Source organism: Poecile atricapillus, chromosome 8 (assembly GCF_030490865.1).
Source record: "Poecile atricapillus isolate bPoeAtr1 chromosome 8, bPoeAtr1.hap1, whole genome shotgun sequence".
Lineage (NCBI taxonomy): Eukaryota > Metazoa > Chordata > Aves > Passeriformes > Paridae > Poecile > Poecile atricapillus.
In genome coordinates, this window is record NC_081256.1 from 6,414,137 (window position 1) to 6,435,872 (window position 21,736).

The following is a 21,736-nucleotide window of genomic DNA, read 5'->3' on the forward strand; positions in this document are numbered from 1 at the left end:
AAATGTTAAGTGGTTAGAACATGAAATGGGAGCAGCCGGGTTATCTTGAACAGCACACTGGGTTGTTTTTACCAAAAGTGTACCTTGGCCAGAACATCCTAAATGAGTCAGGGCTCTGCACAGCTCACCCTCACTTCATATGTTCCTGGAATAATACAATTCCATTTGTTTTGCTAAGCATTTTCTCCTTCACAGGAAAAGCACCATTAAACAATGTGTTCTTTAAATCAAAGGTGAAACTTGTGTGGTTTTTTTAAATGATTTAAGATTCCCCAGAAAGGCTGAAGGGATCTATTAAACCCTGGTAAGAGATGAAACGCCTGCTTGGAGAAACATGCCATCAGAGACACTTCCAAAACTGAGAGGGATTGGAAACTGCTGATTGGAAAGTGAAGCATTACACCCTCATAACAGAGTTTTTCTGTAAAACAAAAAACACATCAAAGAAAGCAAATGCCAGCAAAGTCTCATCTTTCTAACTAAGAACTTAGTCAGGTTGTGTTGATCCACAGATTCCAAAATCCCAAATGTTCTAGATAACATATCCTTGTTCTTGCTGGCAATGACACACATCCTCAATCTTCATCAGTGTCTGTTTGAAGACAGAATGAAGGCAAATTTTCCACTGAAATGTCTAAGTGTGAAAGTAACTATGACATTGAGCACCTTGCCTAGCAAATGAACAGAGTGGAAGTATAAAGTGCAGACAACACAACAACCGTATGGCCAACATGAAGGACGTAGGACAGTCTGAACATGTCACAACTTTTCCCCAGAACTTGGGATCACTGTAGTCCGAAGTTATTAGAGTTTCCTGAATGTCAAGAGAGGTCCATTTTCCTTTTAAGCTCTGGCATGAGGCACTGCACATATCAGAAGGCTCAGGCACCCAGACACTGATGACACAGCATTAAAAAAAACCTTATAAACTCATCTATTTCATGAACATGCATGTAAAAACTCTGTCACTGCCATGGGCATGTTACAACTTTCTCTCTGTAGTGAACTAAAGTTCCATTAAAGAAAAAACTCCTTTAAGGATCTGGAGTGAAACCCAGGGATGAATCCTCCTTCAGTCTGTCTTTGTAAGAGATGTGGTGTTGAGACTTCAAGAGAAGCATCTTCAACTTTTTATCAATTTTTTCCCATCAATTTAAGAGCTACAGAACAACTAATCACTGAATCATTTCAAAAGTACTTCAATAACTTCATCAAGTGTTCAAATGAAAGACCCCAAATTGTGCAGCAGATGAGAAACCAGTCAGATCATGCTGAACAAGCACACTCCAAACTATTAAACCCCTGCACTGATATTGCTTAATCAGGTTCAAACTTGCTTTTTGAGAGTCTGACCTAATCTGCTCCAGCTTGAGACAACAGGGAATACAAAATATCCCAGGAAACTCTCTGGATGGGCTCTTCCACCTCTCAGGCAGGTCCAGGCTCTCTTGGTTTTCATGTATTACTGACTCCTTTAAGAGCAGATCACTTCAGAAGGGGAACAAGTACAATGTTCAGAGAAACCCAGGGATCCTGTTTTCACTGAGCACTCTCCTGGCTTAATAGCAATGCTCTGCATCTCAGTAGAGCTCTGGAAAACATTGGGGAAGGAAAGTGGGAAGGGCTGCTGCAATTATTGCAGTCAACTACCTGTGGTTTTGATCCTTTGGGGGCAACAATCTATCATGCGGAAAGAATACAGGGAAGAGACAAACTGACAAGGCTGCAATCACTCTCCCTCCAGAGCAGGAAATACCCACAGATAAAAGTACTGCCTGATGAGCTCAACAGCCACAACATTCACCTTCCCCAGCACAGGAAATGGGAAAACTGACAGCACATTCCCTCTGTCCACATTATTGGAAATAACCCCTCTTGAAAGGGTACTGATGCTGTAATACACTGACAGCTGAAGGAGGGACACATGAAAAGAGATCCATTGTGACAGGCACTTAGGGCACAACTTTTCTTCATGTATTTTCATTCAGAAACCACTCCTTGAACAGCACAACCTTGACAGCCACCCCAGTGGTGCAGAGCTCTTTTCCTAACAGCCAACAAACCCAAGCTCATGGCCCATCTCTAATACTTGTTGGGCTGAGGGGGGTCAGCCTGGGGAAGAAAATTTTCCAAGGGCACCTTTCTGTGGTTTGTGGATTGTAAGAAAGACTGAGACAAACTTCATCACAGCTTGCAGGGACAGGACAAGGGGCAACAGTTTTAAACGGGAAAAGGGTAGATTTACATTTGACATAAGGAAGACAACTTTTAAAAAATTATTTATTTACTCTTCCCTGTGAGGTCAGACACTGGCACAGGTTGCCTGGAGATACTGTGGCTGCCTCATCCACAGAAGTATCCCAGGCCAGGTTGGATGGGGCTTGGAGCAACCTGGTCCATGAAGGTGTCCCTGCCCATGGCAGGGGTGGGAGTGGATGGCTTTAAGGTCCCTTCCAACCCAAATCATTCTGGAATTTTAGGATTCTCTTGAAATTCCAGGTTTAAAGCCACAATAACTCTCCTAATGTCAGAACAGTGTCTTCAGTTTCTCAAGTTCTGATCCTGGTGAGAAAAAAATAGGTGTTTTTTCTCTCAAGAAAGTTATTATTCCTCATGGTACCTACTAAAAGAACTTCAGCTCACATTTTTTAAAGATCTGGAATACTCCACCCTCCCTCCCCATTGTTTCCTTTCATTTGGGGTAACACTGGACTTCATTTTATCACTTTCAGAGTGCACCTCCGGGTAAAACAAGACAGTTCTGGAGCAGCTCATACTTGGAAGGGATAATTTAACTCCACAGACAAAGCCTTTATTCCTCGTCTATTTTCCATGACCCTCAGGCTTTATTGCCTTCAGCAGAGAGATACTTAAGTCAGTTTAATGGTTCTCATACCCATCAAGCTTTTATGGTCCTGCCCTGCTCCTGCTCGTGCCAGAACAGCAGTGTGTGTGTGGCCACACTGAGTGAGATCAAGGAAAAACTGTGATTACATGAGAATTTTTGCAGGTTTCTTTTTCCAACTAGATCAAATTCCCAACTCATTACATGTCCCAGCTGCACACACAGCAATCACAGCCAGGGTGTGAAAATGAAGCTGCTGTGAGGAGAGGGGATGTTACATGGTTTTTTCCTTGTAAACTTCTGCTGCCCAAGCCCAAGTATCAGCAAAACCTACTCTACACTTTTTACATACAGATCCTTTTTAATGCTGGGAAATTCTCTACAGTGATCCTATGAATGCCATCACTCCCTGAAGACCATGCTCCAGTTCACTGCAGTGAATCCTTCCCTGCAAAGAGAAGATCCTTATTTTCCCTGTAGGACACTGCTGTGTTACAGACACAAAGCACTGTAAGGGAGAATTAGGAATTTGGGAGTGCTCTGGAAGTCCCATTTTGGGAAAGCAATTTAGTAAGAGGTCATGGGAGGCAGCTAAATTAAGATCGCTTTTGACAAATGTTGTTATGTTGTTTAATCCAATGCTATAAAAAGTAACTCATGTGCCAAGGGCTAAGTTTTTGAGAACTATATTAAATAACAGCCAAGAAAAAAAAAAAGACAGAACTGTTTGGCAGGGAAAGCGAACAGAAGAAGCCAGAATTCAGAAAATGTTCCCAAAATACTGGAAAGAAGCATATTTTTTTGGTTTTTAAGTAAGAGAAGCCAGGCTGGGAGTGCTGGGGCTGTTCACCTGCAGAAGAGAAGGCTCCAGGGAGAACTCAGATCCCCTTCCAGTGCCTACAGGGGCTCCAGAAGAGCTGGAGAGGGACTTGGGATAAGGGATGGAGGGACAGGACAAGCTTTAAGCTGCTAGAGAGCAGGGTTAGATGGGATATTGGGGAGAAATTCTTCTCTGTGATGGAGGTGGGGCTCTGGCTCAGGTTGCCCAGAGAAGCTGTGGCAGTCCCATCCCTGGAAGTGTCCAAGGCGAGGTTGGACAGGGCTTGGAGCAGCCTGGGCTAGTGGAAGTGTCCCTGACCATGGCAGGGGGTGGAGCTTTAAGCTCCCTGCCACCTCAAACCATTCCATGATTTGTTCCATGATTCTCTGTCATGTGAGAGGAAAGAGCACCACAAGCATCTGATTGTGTCAGAAACAGACCCAAGGTTGCTGCTTCCTTTAAGTAAGTATTTTTCTTAAAGGTGGCAGAGAATAAATGGGTAGCAGAAAGATTCAACAACAAAATTCAGCAGCTTCATCATTTCCCAATCAGTACCTTCAAAAATTAATAGCCAGGCAAAAAAAAAAAAAAAAAAAAAATAGAATGAGTTGAAATTCTTACAGATTTTTTTTGTTTTTTTGCAAGAAAGAATTAAAGAAGTTGTCAAATGAAAAACCAAAGGCAATAAGACACCCAACTGAAATGACAAAAATAAGTGGTGAAACAACCACTGCACTGGGAATTGGCAAAAATCTTGTGTGCTGCCAGAGAACTAGTGATGATTGCAGAGGAAGGGACAGATGCAGGATACATGTAACATAGGGATACACTTAGGATAATGTAATATACATGTAGGATACATGTGACAGACATGAGGACATTTTCCAGTATTTTCATCTACACCTACCTTGTTCCTTTAATCTACCTATCCCCATCTGAATCACTCCAACAAGATGTTTCCTAAACACAGGTGCTGCATTTGGATAAATTCAGTTCTAAATGCCAATTCTCACGCTTCAGTTGCAAAGCTTAAGTAGGGCAGAAACTATGCCCTGTCTTTTGTACAGTCATGCATTTTAAAAAGATCTCTAAGATGCATTTCAGGTGTTTTTCAGCAATTTTCAAGGGACAAGGCTGTGACTGGGAAGACAATGACATGCTGGGGAAAAAAAATAATTTTTACTTAGAAGAATAATAAACAAAAGTATTCAAGGGCAATGACTGAAGGCACTGGTGAAGAACACATGCATTTTTCTTCCATATAAGATTGCTGTTCTCTGTGGCTGAAGGAAGCATCCAAATTGCTTTTGCTTTTCATCATATGTGTATTTTGGAGAGAAGGGGGGCTGTTGTAAAGCCAGGTTTGGCACCCTCAGCCTGCAGCACAATTCAAATACCTGCATACAAACTCGCTCCTTTATGCCAACATACCTTTAACAGTTTTGACAAAAACTTGTTTCTCTTTGCTGGGGTCTTTTTCTTCTATTAGAATTCCATGGAAAATGCGCCCAAACGTGCCTAGGAACAGAACATCCAGTTAGTAATGTGTGGTTAAGAAACACTGATAACATTAGGAGTATCTTAAGCAAACAGTACCTTTCACAGCAGAAAGCGAGGAACACCTGCAGTTAAAGTGTCTCTAAACCCTAGAAAGGCACCAAGAGAGAAGCAAACCTCTCTCTAGCATGAGGGGGATTCATAACTACAGGCAGTAAATGCTAAAGTTTTACATAAATAAAACTTAAGGGCACAAGCATGAGAGTGAACTAGTGATAGCAGTGGAGCCCAGTGAAATTAAATATCAATATGATGATGGTTTATTTGTGGCACTGCAGTCAACTCCCTGCACTAAGAACTCCAGCTCCCTTTTCTCACCCACCCAGTCTGTAATTCTAAGCCAAGGCACTTCCCACAAGGACCAAGTTTTTTTGGAAACCTTCACAAGGAAACAGCAATTCTGACCAGCCAGCACGCACAGAACACTTTGAAATAGCCAATGTCACATTATTCACAAGTTTCACCTCAACTGGAAAATGCTGGGTTTGTTTGGGGGTGTCTTTCAGACTCTCCAGCATGTTTCCATTCACAGGATGTTACTGATGCTACTGCAGGAAGAGGAGCTACTCTGAGGAGCTGGGCTGAGAACAACTGGTAACACGCAGAGAATTAATTGGTTTTTACTGCTCAGCTTGGCAACATTTTTCTGCACCAAGGCGTGCATCATCTCCACACAGTCTATTCCAGACTACAGCCCCTTCCCAGGGATTCCTCCTGCCTGACTAGGTTGAAAGACCTTTGATAGTATGAAATACAGGTCTTTATTTGTTTCTAAATACCTTAAACAGGGGCAGTGCAACATTTCTGTCACCTGGGGCTGCAAGGGAACCCTGCATGACAGGGTCTTCAGTCTCACTAAGCAGCAGCTGAACTCGATAGACTCTCAGGCAATCCCAACACCATGAATTACTTAACAGCAAGTAAAATCCTCCTGTCTTGGTTCTTGAAGACTTTGAGAAAGCGCCTAAATATGTATTTCCAAAATGTTAAAGCAGGTGAAGCTATGAAAGCGATGTGAAGTTTATAATGAACCTGTGGCCAAGACCAGTAAAAAAGTTCCATGCATGCATTTACTTTATCCTCTTCTTCCCCTCTGAAGCTCTTTTGTTCTTTAGTGGCAGAGACTCAACACCACTACAGTTCTGAACTAAAACTGGTCAGGTCTCCTAAGTCCTCTGATATGTGGATGTGGCACTTGGGAACATGGGTGAAACTGGCAGTGCTGGGGGAGTGTTTGGACTCAATGACCTTAAAGGGCTTTTCTAACCTTAATGACTCTGTGATTAACTTTTGAAGGTTCTGACTCAAATTAACAGCTGGAGGCTAAGAAACGAAATCTCAGGATTAACTGGGTCCAAGCTGCATTCAACAGCTCCTTATGCCTCATCTGGCAGAACAGGGCAGCTCTGCCACCAAACATCTGAAAGTGTTGCTGGGGCACTGAGTCACTTCTAGTCATGGATGACTCCCAACATCCCAGCTCCAGGCAGCCCAGAGGAACATGAAGCACATCCTACAAGGAAGGATTTTGCAGAGCCCACACTTTAAGTGAGCACAGAGCTGCCTCCTCAGAGGCTCAGAGGCACACACTGAATGAGAATGGGAACATCCTCCACTGCTGCTCAGACTAACACAATGCATTCTGCCTCTAAAGGATGATTAGCTCCAATCTCCAGCTTCAGGAAGTTTGATTTCTCAGGGAACAGACTTGAAATTGCAGCAGTAAAGGTGAATGACAAAGAAAACAAAATATTTAAGCCTATTTTTAAAATTCAGTATCAACAAGAATCAATTCATGTTGTGCATGAACACTTTCAAAGTGCACATTAAACAAAGAGTGAACAATTCAGGAACTAGATGATCCCTGTGGGTCCTTCCAACTCAGGATATTCCATGAAAACAATCAGGTAATCTCTGAATATTTTATATCAGAGCTGTAAATGTTGCATCTGCTGATTAGATTTCCAAATCAGTTATCAAACTGAGACACCAAATTTGGACAACTGAAGTTTTCCTGGGCTTTGGGCTGGTTTTGCTTTGATTTCCATGTTGTTAAGAGCAGCTCTCCTGTAGGAACTCCCAGTAGTGAATTACCTTGGCACTAAGAGCCCTGACTGATTACCTCTCTCCTCAGCCACCCTTCATTTCAGGGAGCAGGTTATTAAGACAGACAAGCTGAATGATTTACTGAGCATGCCTGGTTGCTCCCCCATCCTAATGAATTCTGGAAGTTGCTTTCCCCACACCCCAAATGCAAACATAAGTCATCATTCCTCCCCTCCACCAAAGCTACGAAGATCAGAAACATCACCCGTGAATGATTTCAGAAAAACCTGTAAATAAATATTTATATATTTGTATTTATATATCTACACCATGCTATAGGAATGAAGTGTCTGAGTGCTGTAAATACCTTCCTGGAGCACATCTTTGAGGGTGATCCTCTCCCTGGAGATGGCTATGTCCTTCACTTTAGCTTTGGCCTCCATGAGAGTGACACTTTTCAGATCATTCTTCTCTATCCGTAATGTGGGATAACCTGAGGAGCCAGCAGAGCCAAACAATCCAACATAAACACCCTTGGAATGAGAACAGGCATAGAGCTTCACCTCTGACACCTACAGCTCCACACACCATGGAGCAACACAATCTTAAATATATTATATATTAATTTTAAAAAGATTACAGTATTTAGTGACAAAAACCACAATAATCATCTGTAGGGAAAGAAATCACACAGGAATTCTCTGTAGTGTCATGCAAACAAGTTTCATTATTAACTCTAGGTAAAGGAAACTCCTGTATTGATGGCAATCAACACTGCACTGCCCTCAGGAGGAGGAAACAGACTGCTGGAAAACTTGGAGCTGGGAAGATGCCTTACCCCAGCAGGACATTAACAAACTACCAGTGCCCTCTTCTGGCTATTCCAGACATCTGGATACACCAGCAGAATCAGAAAGGCCAAAATATTTCTGTACACGTGTATGAATTATTAGAGAAATCTTGAGAATTACTTTGGAAACACTTTCTTCAAAATTTAAATTTTACTGAAAACAGAATTATGCAACTGTGAGATGACCAAGAATGTCAATCCTGCTTTTTTCACACATCCAACCTTTTCTTCTCCTAATTTTCACCATTTCCATTGCTACTGGGAGTGTCCCAAAGTAGGTAAGAGACACTGCTGCCACCCTTCCTGTCCACTGACTGCTCTCTTCAGTGATTTTATATCATTTCAAGCAAATCCTGTGAGCAACAGGAGATGACAAGAATAAAACAACATCAGGATTCATGTACACAGCATCACCTGCTTTAGTAACTGATCCCAGGGCTGGGTGGATACAACCTGCTCTCTTCTCCTCTGCTTGGACTGCACGAGGCAGGCTCTTCCCAGTGTTAAAACACAGATGCTTCACAGCTACTGGTGAAGTCTGGCTGGCTGACTGCTCTGGGTGCAGGGAGAACAACCCAAGGGACAAACATGCTCATACTCATATGACCACTCACATGCCCCTGAACTCACTCCTGACTATGGCGTGGCTGAATAAAACCCACACACATTGTGTGAATTCAAGAGGCAAAGTGACAGAGCCAGACAATTATTCATGTTCTTCTCTTGCATTTGGCAGCAAAGCAGCGTGGCAGGATTGTCTGTGCTTAGATTAACACTTACTGGTTACTGGTGTGGCGTTGTTGGGCGTGTCAGCTCGCAGGTACTGCGTCGTCTGCGTGGAGGGCTGTGACAGCCCCTGTGAGCTGCTGCTGTCACTGATGCTGTGGGAAAACAAAGATGCACATCAACATCACTGCCTGCCACTCCAACACATTCCAAATTAACTTGTTGAGGTCAAAACCAGGAAATTTTCCAAGCAAGACTTTGAAAGAGCAGTTTTTGAAGTCTCTCACACATGAAAATGTATTTCAGGTAACTCAAAAATCTTGGCACTAAGCACGAACAGCTTCCTCCTATTTGCTATCCAGAATTCTCTCTATCTTCTAGTACTTCTCCCCACTTTTGAATAATCAAAGGGACAAAACATGCCTTGCCAGAACCATCCTGTCATACCAAGAACAATTATTATACTCCAGGGAGGATTTGCACACATTTCTCTCATGGCACTGATGTCAGACAAGGGCTCTATTTTACAGCCCAAACTGCTCTACCCTACTTTGTCACTCCCCTCCCTAAGAGTACCTGTTGCCCCTTCCAGCACCACCTAAAATGTGCTTTTTGAGATGCTTTCCTTGGGCAGAAGGACAAGGGGTCCAGTAAGTATCCATGAAACAGGTAAACCACAGCCTAAACCACAGCAGGCTGACTTCTGTTTTACTTTCACAGTCAAAACCCTACAAAAAGGGCTGTTGCAGCTGTAATGGACCAAACCCCTGTTAGCAGGTCAGATGGCAGGGCTGGAAGCTTTTTTGATGTTCTCCCCCTCCCAACACACACAAATGTCCCTCCCTTTAAACCAACTTCAAAGCTTCTCCACTACTGACTGTATTGGGAGGACAAAGAGCAAAGTGGTTTGCCTGCCCCTGCTTTGCCAAATAATCAGCATTTAAGGTTTCTTGGGCTGCTGCTGAACACTGACCAAGCAGTGCCAGCCACCTCTGTTGGACTGTCAGACACTGCTGGTGATGCCCTCCAGGCCCACTGCTACCTTTACAGCCAGGCTTCCTTTAAAAACCAGAAATCCAAGTCCACTCTTCCCCATTATACCACTACCATGGGTGCACCCACTGAATTTTTTCTTTGGAACAGAATCTACTGAATCTCACAATACAAACTTACTCATTTATAGCTGGACTCAATCTCTCCGTGGAACCCTTTTTTTTATAGTTATTCCCACATTCCCTGTCTTCAAGGTGCAGGGTTCCAGCACAGCGTTTAGCATGAGTCTAAAAGCCACAGACACTGGTCTAACTCCTCCCCTTTAACTTCCTTCAGAGTTTTTGAATGAATATTCTTTGATGCTGGCAACTTATCACTGCTTATTTAAACTGTTTCCACTATTGCATCCACAAACTATTTCAGTGTGATCCACTCTGCAGCAAGCTGCCCAGGAAGGAGAGTCTTGGCATGGTCACAACATCAAACACCAAGGCACAACTTGCATTTCCTTTTCTTCTTGTAACCTGATCACCCACTAGCCCTGCGGATTCCTTTGGCTGGAGGCAAGTGTGAGGAAGGAATTATTCTTTTAATGCCTGTTGTAAGACTGAAAAACTCCCTTTTGGGTTGGCTTCATTCTGGTTTTTAGGTTTAACTCGATTCCTGAGCTTCCTTGCTTGCATATTCTGTCAGCTATTTGAACGATGCCTTCAGTGCTTTAATGGCTCCCATTATCCTGCTGTTAAGCCATGCCAGCTTTCCTTGGCACTTTTCCAGTGCCTTTGCTCTGAGGTCTGCAGCATTTCTGTGGACTTCCAATACAATATTTCTAAATAATCCATGTACAGCCTGTAAACTTGGCTGCCTGGCTTAAGCTCCCAGTTAACAACCCTCCTCAATTTTATTCAGTTCTGGGGGTTGGAATTAAGAGCACCAGAGGATTTTCCAGGCTCTGTTGCTCCTGGGAGGTCGTTAACCCTAATGACATTGTCATATTCCATTCAGGAACCTTTTACAGAAACAGTTTGAGATTATCATTCACAACCAAATCAGAAGTTCTTGCTTCCCTCAGTGAGTTTGTTCAAAACAAACCCCACAGTTCCTGATTTTGAGGCACATTTTGCTTCTGTTACAGCTTTGCTCTGGCACTGCCTAAGCAACAGCTTTTACACAGCAGCTCATCCACAGCTCTGCCAGACCAGCACCTTCAGGCTCAAAAAACAAGTCATCACACGACGTTTGAAAAGCTAAACCCCAGGAGCTGCACAAACCTCATAAAATTACACAATGGTCTGGGTTGGAAGGGACCTTGAAGATTATCTTGTTCCAGTCCTCTTCCATGGACAGGGAAAGCCCCCTGAATTTATCAGTAGCATATATAGTGATTCAGAGCAAATTATTAACACCTGCAAACCACAGAGGACTTGAATTTTTAGCTTTACCTCCACAGAAAGTCAGTTGGTTTTCTAGGATTTTTACTTTGTATCTCCACAGAAATCCAGTGCAATGGAGTAGATGGAAGGTTATCTGATCACTCTGCTGGGCTAGACACCTCAATACCTCATGGATGACACTATCCCACACTATAAATGTAATGATTTTCCCTTCTGAATTAATTGCACATCCTTTAACACCTTCAGCTGATTAAGACCCCTCAATCAGACAATCAGGCACAACAAAATTGAGAGAAGCTGACAAGTTCCTTTGGTTACAATCAGCTGAGAAACCACAACTGCTCAATGCAGTGGAACCACAGAAGCCACATGGGCTGGGGACACCAGGGGAGGGAATGGCAGGGAGAAAACTGAAAAGAACAGATGAATGGATAAAGAGGAGGATGAAAAGATAAAGCTACTCCATGAGGCCACAGGCAGCACAGAAGCAGTTCAAGACATCCTTTAGTTCAAGCTATCCTTTCACAGGGGTGACCACCCACAGGCTGACTTTCCAAAGGATCCAGTTTCACACTGCCTGCTCCTGAACAGTTGCATCTGATGCAGGCTTTTCACACAGCCTCAGTCCACCTGCTTTTCCAGCCTTCCTTCTCCTCGGTGTTTAATCCCCACTCCAGTGCCCTTGGACTCATGTTACAAGTCCCTTTTCCATGCATGTGCTACGGTTTTTCCGGATTGGAAATATACTTGGGAGAGGCCAACATCGCCAGTTTTATAACCAAGCAGTTGGAATGCTCAGACTGTACCCTAAGGCCAAAGCGAATACTGGAAAATCTATCAAACTAGGGAAAACTGAAATTCAGTCTCCTACAGATGTCAGTAAAAACCAAATGTTTTCATCCAATCATGTATGATGGAATGGGTTGGGTGGGAAGGGAGCTTAAAGATCATCCTGTTCCACCCCCCTGCCATGGGCAGGGACACCTTCCACTAGCCCAAGTTGCTCCAAGCCCTGTCCAGCCTGGCCTGGAACACGTCCAGGGATGAGGCAGCCACAGCTTCTCTGGGCACTCTGTGCCAGGGCCTCCCCTCCCTCACAGGGAAGAATTTCTTACCAATATCCCATCTAAGGTAAAATAAAAGTATAAACTCTCTGGCAGTGATAAGCCATTCCCCCTTGTCCCGGCATTCCAGGCTCTTGTCCAGGAGCCCATTTAGGCCCTGAAAGGGGCTCTAAGGTCTCCCCAAAGCCTTCTCTTCTCCAGTATGACCATTTCCAGCTCTCTCAGCCTGCCTTTCCAGTGTGCCTAAGTCAATTTTTCCTTCAATCCTGACAAACCCTGCAGATCTGATTCTGTCTGAATCTTTCCACTCCACAGAAATATTCTGGCAAAACCTGAACAACCCTTCCACCTCATAAACAGCAGAGCACCTGCAACTGCTGCCTTTCTGCAGCACAGCTCTCACCACAACCCCACACAGGCAGTATCTGCTACAGCTTCCCATCGAAAGCAGGAACTGCAAACTACCACAGAGTGCTCATTTTGAGACCAAACTCCCACAAATCTGAGTAAATATGTCCCAAAGCCACACTGGGAAAGCTTGAACACATACCTGTCATCCAACTCTATCCTTTTCATGCTGTGGAGGTGCAAGACAGCCAGGATTATTGCCACCAGGAATATCACAGCACAGCACACGCCCACACTGATATAGAACACCCGGGTCGAAGTGGTGGGAGCTGCATTTACAGGATCGACTGCAAAGATGTGGAAAGTTACTGAACCCTTCTCAAAAAGGAGAAAAACCAACAAAAAAACCCAAACAAAACCCCCATGAAATGACATTTTGTTAGTTTGCTAATGGCAGCACAAGCAGAGAGGCTGGAGGCAGGGAGAGGTAACAGCCTCAGCCATCCCAAATGTTCAATAAAGCATGGTGGAGAACTACCCTGGAAGAGACAGTGGGAGGCAAAGAGAGAACTGAGCATTCTTTCCCACTCCTGTCCAACAGCATTCTGGCAAAAACGCTCACATTTTGGGTATTGTGGAGCCACAGTCAGCCAATGACATTTCCAGCTAGAAGGGGAGGGAAGGAAACTACCTCATTCTATTCCTTCAATAGTGATAAATTAAAACAGCAAGCCAGACAGGCCCTAAGGTCAGGAAAATAGATTGGAGTCATGTATGGAAACCAGAGCCCCTAAGATGTGATACAAAAGTTGTTACAAGATTTGGAATAAGGTTTTTTCCTCCTCACCACTTAAAACAAATCATTACCAAAAATTACTGCAATACTGGGTGTAGTACAGACTACCTGGGGACTGTTTTCAGAGGGAAAGCTGTGGAATCAAAGCACACATAAAGTTTTTCAGTTTTTACACCCCAAGTTGTACATTCAGGATTACTTACAGATAGCCTTGCTGCTGTTTTTATCAGCTGTTGGAGATTTGACTTCTGGTTCGAGCTCTAAGGAGATGAGGGAAAGCCATTAAGTTCTAGGGAGCAGCAACAGTGAGCAGGAACAATTCAAGAATAAATTATGCTTGCAGATTCCCAAGTGGTAACACAGAAGAGTCAATGTATGATTTTGAAAGTCTGGATTATCTCCCAAGATCATTTAATATTTCACATCTAACAACAGACTAACACCTCCTACACTCACTAAATGGCCAATTTTACCACAGTTTATAAAGTGAGTCAATTTTCTTGGTAATTCTTAGAAAAAATTTGAATTCTCATAATGTTTCAGTTTTGAGGGAACTGGTTTTTTCTTTCCAACCAGAGAGAAAATGCTTTTTGTTATCTATCTATAAAAAGGCCAGTCAGTGCAGCAGAACTCTTGGGAAAAGTTGTTCATTCATCAGCTTCTGCTTTAACCAAAAGTCCCCATTCCTCTCTGAAAAGCAGAATTTTACCTGGTTCCTCCTGATTCTCCCCAAAATTCACTCTGTTACTCTTGTCCTGGATCATACACCATCCCACTCCCTTTTCCTATCATACTTAAACAGTAAAACTTTTAAATATCTGAAACTTAATCTCTTACTTTTGTAGCACATTTTCCTTCGTTTGAAATTTAAAACTGTGATGTTTTTTGATGAATTTATTGTTAAGTTGAGCTGCATCAGTATTGTGACATCGGAGTCGAGTCTGCCGGTGCAGGAGAGTTCAACACGGAACACTGTGAACACAACACGGGGTTACAGGGGAGTGGGACATTCTCAGACACCAGGATGAGAGAATATTTAAATAAGGGCCTTCTGAGATTCTGTTTATGAATTACATCATAAACATCATAAATTATCACATTATAAAGAACTCGATACTAAGAAATGCTATTTTAGTCTTCATGCCTCATCACTTCAGCTATTAGAGCGTTAAAGGACACAGAGTTTAAATTAATTTTTGTCAATTTTGTTAAGCATTCACAGATTACTAAAGATTACTAAAACTGCATTTGTGGCTAAATGACCATTATTCATCCATGAGCTGGATGGGGGTGGGGAGTTTACCTGAGAGGGTGCGAGGAACTTCTCCTTGCAGAGAAATATTGGCCTGGGGCAGAGCCATAGCCATGGGATCATGGACCTGAAATCCCAGTTTATACTCAACCTGTAACAAGTTGGGAGAAAGAAAACACATCTGAAATATGTCTAGGAGTATAAAGAAATGCAACATCCTTTTTCATAATTCTTCTTGAAAATAAAAAAAAACATACATTACTTTCAAGGAGTGCTGGTAATTTTAGGCATCCATATACCAAGTCTTTTATGTGACATTTTAGTATCAAGACTCTTGTGGCAATTCAAATTAAGAAAGCCAAAACAGAAGTTACTCTTGAAATCATGCCTTAAAATCCAGGGCAGAATTCAGAGTGCTTGTATTAAAAAAAAATCCCCCACAAACCTCACTTGATGATACTTTTAAACTTAGTTGTTAAAAAGCCAGTTTGTTAAAGCTGCTAGAATTTAAAAATTCCCCCTCCCATAGTCAGTTCTACAAACAAGATTGCTTAGAAATAGTTTATTCAACTATAGTCAAGATTTTGTTTCTACTTAAGAAGCTGACTCTGCAAACATTCATTCAAAAAAAAAGTACAGGACCTAATTTAAGTCACAAGCTTCTATTGGAAATTCATCCTACCTCCCCACTCTCAGCTGAATTAATTTGTTTTACTTTCTCCCAGTAGTTAGTTCTGCCCCGCCTCTAAAACATAATATGGTTCATTTCTGTTATCAATTTATTTTCCAGTCAAGATGCCAAGGGAAGAGGGATAACCCAATTTCTGAGCTCCTTCAAGTCACACTACACCAAGTTAGAATGAAAGATGCCAAGGGGTGGAATCACAGCAATAGGAAGCAAGGCTACACAAACTCCAAAATTCCTCCTCTGAATTCACAGCCAGGCCCAAGGAAACACGAGGCAGGGCCAGCAATGCAGGGAGCCTCAGCTAAAGCTGTGACAATGGAACTCCTACTCAAATGACAAGTGACTGAACTGTCACTGTGCATGTGGAGTTTGGGATCAGGGCTGCCTGGCACTCAACACAACTCCACTGCAGGCCAAAATTCACTCCTCTTAACAAGTTACACCTCAAAGGGAAGAACAAGGGCAGGAGGAACCTTCAGGACCTGCACTAGTGGAGTTGCTTAATGCTACTGCTCCTACTGCAGCCTTTCCTACTTAAGGGCAGAAGAACAACCATTACTCAAGTTTAAAAAAGAACAAAATGAACATCTGGCAGAGACTAAACAGATCATTTCATATATGAAAATAAATTGTTAACTGGAAATGCTTCAGAATGTAAGAGCATACGCAATCTCTCTGACAGCTGCTGCTACATGCTCCAGGCACGGAGATTAAGTGACATAAAGACCCTTTCCATTTAATCAGGGTTCAGTAATAACATACTGGATGCTGCTTTTATAGACTCTCCTTGTCTCCAGGCATATGTTTCTAGAAATCTCTACAACAATTGCTCTACATATGATTTCCAGAGGCTTCAGTTCATGGCTGGACTTCTGTGTGTCCAATGCACCAAGGGAAGAGATTCCACAGCCAGTGGCTTGTATGCATACACAGACCTTGCCAGGAGCAAGAAGTATGAAATACTTTGAACTAAGTGATTCAACTTTCTAAAATAAGGAACAGCTTGGACATATGCCATCTTAACTTACTGCCTGTAGTCATATAAACAAATATTTTGCACCTTGCATATGCTAATTTTTGCAAAGGAAAAAGACATTAAATGATAGCAGTGGGTATTCACCAAGCAAAATAGCTCGTGTCTCAAGTACCCAGAGCAAATGTCATGCCTGCTCACCTTGGATTTGGCATGCCAGGTGAAGTGGAGATTGTTGGTCTCGCTGGGTATTAGGAGATTGAAAGACAAGGCATAGTGATTAACCACATCATTCCTCACGTAAGACAGCTCTGCATCCAGACCTGCAAGAAAGAGAAAAGTAAAACAGAACAGGACCAAACACGTTGGAACCGGCAACTTTCAGGACCACCAGCTCCACTGATATCTGCATGTTTAAGCAAACACTTCCCCCAGTCCATAAATTCTGAGGCAGGTGGCTGCCCCATCACTGAAAGTGTCCCAAGGCCAGGCTGGATAAGGCTTGGAGCAGCCTGGGGTAGTGGAAGATGTCCCTGCCCCTGGCAGGGGGTGGGACTGGATGGGCTTTAAGGTCTCTTCCAACCCAAACCTTTCCATGATTCTGTGATTAAATTCACAGGCAGTATCTCCCAATTGCTTCACACTAGGTATTGTTTCTTCTAGGAATCTGAGTCAATGTTTTCTCCAAACCAGGAAACCGACGGATACTCTGGGGGAAATGTCAGTGTTCCAATACTATAGAGTAATTTCCCCTTTTAAGCTTATCAACAATTAAAACTTTTCCTCTCTAGCACATCTTTTCCCATCAGCGAACTACTGACAAAATTCCATTTCCCATACACAGCTAAGAACCAGGGTCCTCCTCAGGCAAGCAAGCTCAGATCTCCCCACCTCCAATCCACCACAGGACAGATCTGCTTCCAGACCATCCCTCCATTCCTAATTGTTCATCCCCTCACTACCGCTCCAACTCAATCCTGAACTTGCAGCTGAACCTGCCAGTGTGAGAAAAAGCCCCAGCCTGTGCTGCAGGCAAGCAGCCAGGCACGCAAGTGTGTTCTGCAGCCACAGGGGAGCTCAGTGCTGACACCAGGAGCTGCACCACATTCCAGCCACAAGGGAAGGCACGGCCAGGTAAGCAATCAGACAGCACTGCAGAGAACAGCAGTGAGAGCCACAGCCGTGCTTCACTGATGGGGTGTGGGATCCAAGTCTCATCATTAACAGCTGAAGTCTAACTCAGAATTGCTTTAATTCTGCATTTCCCCTTTTTCCTTCAGACTTGCACACTAACACATGCCTGGCAACATTTCTTATTTAAGCCTTCAGCAAGCCAAGTGCAAGGAGTCAAGCTGGCACTATGCACGGAGAGAAATCAAGTGGGGGAACACTCCTCAGTGAGTTTAACTCCCTGGATTAGTGAGGATGCCCAGGAGCATCCCACATGGAGGGTGAGACTGCAGCAGCACTTAGATGGAGCTTACACTAAAACAGTCCTGTGACTTCATCAAATACAGTAGGGTTTTTTCCAAGGCACGTTTTGGACATAGGGTAGCTTAGAAAAATGGCATCAAATGAAGCAAATGCACCAGCTGAGGTAGCAGAGGAAAAGAGAAACAAGTTTTAGTTTCTCAACTGCTTCAGATTTCAAGAATGCTCAGTAAACTACTAAACCTAAACCTCTTTACTGGTGGGTAAGGGGAGAGAAAATGTCATTCTGCAAGATGCCAGGTTCCTCTGAAGGTGCTCCATTTTTCCTTTGCACTAAGTAGGGAAAATCCAAGATGGATTTAATGTTTTGTGTGTTAAATGGAATAATAAAAGGAGAACCCAGTGGCTCTAGGAGGAAAACACAGATGCAATACAAACAGCAACAGGAAATGGGCAGCTCCTCAATCATTTTCTAGGAAAAGTGGCAAAACATAAAGAAAGGGTTGGAGAGCCTTACAAAGAAATATCACAAAATGCAGAGGAGGAATAGCAGCTCCTGTTGGTTTAAGCAGAATATTGGTGATCGATGCTGGCCAGTTGGAAAAGCTGGGCTGCAGCTTTGCTTTGGCAAAGCTCCCTAAAAAAGCCCGTATGCAGACAAGGCACAGCACGGAAGGATCTGGTTTCTACTTACTTGGACTTGACTAACCTACACCAACATACATAAAATCAGTTCAGAAATCTGGATTTTGAGGCAAAACCACCAACCTTTTACCCAGGCAACCTCTAAATCTCATTATTAACTTCCCCATCTTTGTACCTTGGGCACAGACCCGAAAGAATGAATTAAAGTTGAAGGCAAACAAAAAGGTAAATCTAAGCAGCAGCACAGAGAAAGTCTGTCATTCTTTGCACTGTTTAACATAACAAAGCATCTGAAGAAGCTCACAAAGGAAGGGGAGAGGCCAACTTTCATTCCCAGATGTCAAGGATGCTGGGTAGCCCTTGTGTTCATGACAACATTGAATCATGTCAGTCTAGCAGCCCAACAAAACACTTATTTTCAAATATCCATGTGCAAATGCAGTCTAGCTTCAACTCTTCTTTTCTTTTTTTAAAAAAAATTTTAAGTGCAATATACAAAAGAAACTTGCCTCTGTCACCATGGGAAAATTGGATTTTACTTTCATCAAGCAAATCTATCCTGCAGCATGCACCAGTACTAACACGTTCTTCTCAAAGATGACAGCAGTGTTTAGAAGTCTCTTACCTGGCATTAAATTTCACTACTAAGTCACTTCAAATCTCCATAACATAATTCTAGCAGATTCTGTCTTAAATGGGAGATCCAAAGTCAGTGTGTAGTACAAGAGCTTCCTATTAGACTAGGGCTAGAATATTGCAAAAAAGCAGCATTTCATTAAAAGCAGTCTGGTAACAATAACTGACAATTATCTGTCCAGTGTCTCCCCAGCAGAGAAATTACTGAAATTGGAGGTTGTTTTCTTAATGCTCTAGTCTGTAATTTAAAAGAGTTTCTTCATCAGCAGCTGAGAAATCTCTGCAGTGACATCAAACCACCACAGCCCATGCAGAGCAGAGCCACTCCTGATCCTGACTCACAGCCACTGAAACCAATAGGGAAGATTTACCCAGTTCAGTGAGTTACGATCTGTATATAAATATTTTATTTGTTCTATTATGTACTCCAGAGAATGAGGCCTCTGCCCCTGAGCAGCTCATCTGGGTTAGTCCTGTGGCCAGACCACAAGTCTCCACACCAGGATGAACACTCATGTGAGAGAGTACAAACCTCAAGGTTTAACACCCCTCCAACATCACCCCCCTCCCAAGCCTGCTCATTCCACTCCATAAACACACTGGATTCTCCCACCACTTGACAACTGACCTTGCTGAAGAAAGATAGCTTCTTCTTAATTCCATTTTTTCTTTACTTAAAGTGCACCCTAAGTCTGAAACACTGACTTTAAATGCTAAACTTTGCTACTTTTGCAACTGGTTCTGCAAATGTCCACTGGAAAATACAGCCCAAACCCAAGGAATGTGACTGCAGAATTAAAAATCAGCTCTTCACTACTGAAACTTCCTTTTTTTTTTTACAGGGTAGAAAGAACACATTTCCCAGAGCAAGCCTTATTAGTTTGAATGTACTTAATTAATTCAACAAGCAGCTTGCCCAGGGCTGAAACTACAGCTGGGAGTTCAAAGATACAAGGAAATAAATGCAAACTGATCCACATGGATCGATTTAGTTTAGAAAATAGCAAGCTATTGGGAATGCAATACTAAGCCTCTGAAAATACAGAGGCACAAAAAGCTACTTACATCATATTTGTGCATATCCAGCATATACAACAACAAAGTGAACTTTGCTTTAATAAAACAGGTAACTGACCACAGCCTTCCACCTGCATTTTTACTTAAGCTTTCCACAAAGCCACAGTCTGCCAGTTAGAGTTGTTGGTCAGGATTTTGGGCTGAAATACTTGTTTTTAAACACCTTACACGCTGGGAGTCTCTGGAAAAGATGACTGATGAAAAATAAAACAGGCCAAAACTGAGTTAAACCTTCAGAAACATGGAGAGGATGAAGCAGCATAAACCCAGGAACAGCAGTACTCACAGCCCTGCGAGCTCACCCATCTCCCAGGAGCAGCAGCAGAGGGAACATGGGCTGTGGTTATTTGTTATCTGTGCAGAGTTAACTTCTCATGAGCTGGAGTGGGGAATGTAATGTGCAAGGCATTCAGTTTGAGGAAATATCAAACATAACTCCAAGGCAATTAATGCACCGTTGAAAACCGACCGAGACTTCCCGGCAGGAAATCTTGGCAGGAAGCTTCCCAACATCCAGCAAAGGGGAGAAAAACTCTTAGCTGAGAGCTCTCGTTAAGTCCTTGTGAATCTTCACAGGCAGTTCACCCCAATTCACCTCCTTGATACTGTTAAATACAATTTGCAAATTCAACACCGCAAGCAAATGGGATTTTTTCCACTGAAAGGCTTTTTGGAAAGTGAGAGGGAGGACTTCTTCACTTCCACAGGAAGAAGCACCCCTAGGAGATGCCACCTGCTGAAGTACAATCGATATTTAACTCAATCCATACTAAACAGAAGATATTTATTGTTTCTACAACCCACCTGCATACCCTTTGTCTCTGAACAACAATAACATTTCAACCACCTGCTTGTTTTTCTCTCCTACACCTACAGAAAAAAACCCTCCACTTTTCTGCTGGGTAGGACATAAAGATCCCTTCATAATGGGATGACACTTGGGGGGGTGGAGGGGAGGAAACACAAACCAAAACCATACATCTCACCTCACAGCAAAATGCAACTGAACTCTGCTCCTGAGAACATATTTCTAAATGAAATTCAGCCATTTCAAGAAAAAAAAGAAAACCTAGAAAACTCACCAAAACCAGCTGCCATGTTGCTGTTAATAGGCAGGATGGTGCACATGAATTACCTGAAGCACCAATTCCAAAGGAAAAATGCAGTAGAGATGCATAAAATGGATACTTGAAGGCAGAGGAAAATTAGTGGTAAGGACCTACACACAGGACAAGGGGAAATGGGACAAGTGGGAATAGGAATGGCATAGATACAGGGTTGGAAGCAACTGAAAGGAAACACTATAATACAAAAAAATAAATCTAACTTTATGAAAAATATAAAATAACTTTATTCTTAGGTGTACTTACAAAATAAAAATTTAACTTTGCAACTATGGCAAATCTCATCGTTACTGTAATATGAAGTTTGAAGCTCCTTTTAAATTAGAATGAAAGCAAACACTGAGAATAAAAAACCAAAAGATTCCTTCCTCATGAACTGCAATTGCTGAGAGCACAGCCCTCAAAATAAAACAATCTCTAATGAAATGCTCAGTAGTGCCCCAACGCTTTGGAAGGGAGCTGCTGCCATCT

The 21,736-nt window shown here is 42.7% G+C and overlaps 1 protein-coding gene across 2 annotated transcripts in view; it reads right to left on the minus strand.

The window, feature by feature from the left end:
• RYK (receptor like tyrosine kinase) overlaps window positions 1-21,736 on the minus strand; it is a 47,993-nt gene that overhangs the window by 17,363 nt on the left and 8,894 nt on the right. Inside the window, exons 2-9 of one of the 2 annotated variants that reach the window (XM_058844361.1) lie at window positions 16,554-16,675; window positions 14,743-14,842; window positions 14,277-14,411; window positions 13,643-13,699; window positions 12,846-12,990; window positions 8,899-8,999; window positions 7,636-7,761; window positions 5,097-5,183 (exon numbers count right to left, since the gene is read on the minus strand). In XM_058844361.1, the coding sequence (XP_058700344.1) occupies window positions 5,097-5,183; window positions 7,636-7,761; window positions 8,899-8,999; window positions 12,846-12,990; window positions 13,643-13,699; window positions 14,277-14,411; window positions 14,743-14,842; window positions 16,554-16,675 (873 nt within the window). Of the gene's footprint in view, window positions 1-5,096; window positions 5,184-7,635; window positions 7,770-8,897; window positions 9,000-12,845; window positions 12,991-13,642; window positions 13,700-14,276; window positions 14,412-14,742; window positions 14,843-16,553; window positions 16,676-21,736 lie in introns of both variants that reach the window. The other variant, XM_058844360.1, reaches the window with a different exon arrangement.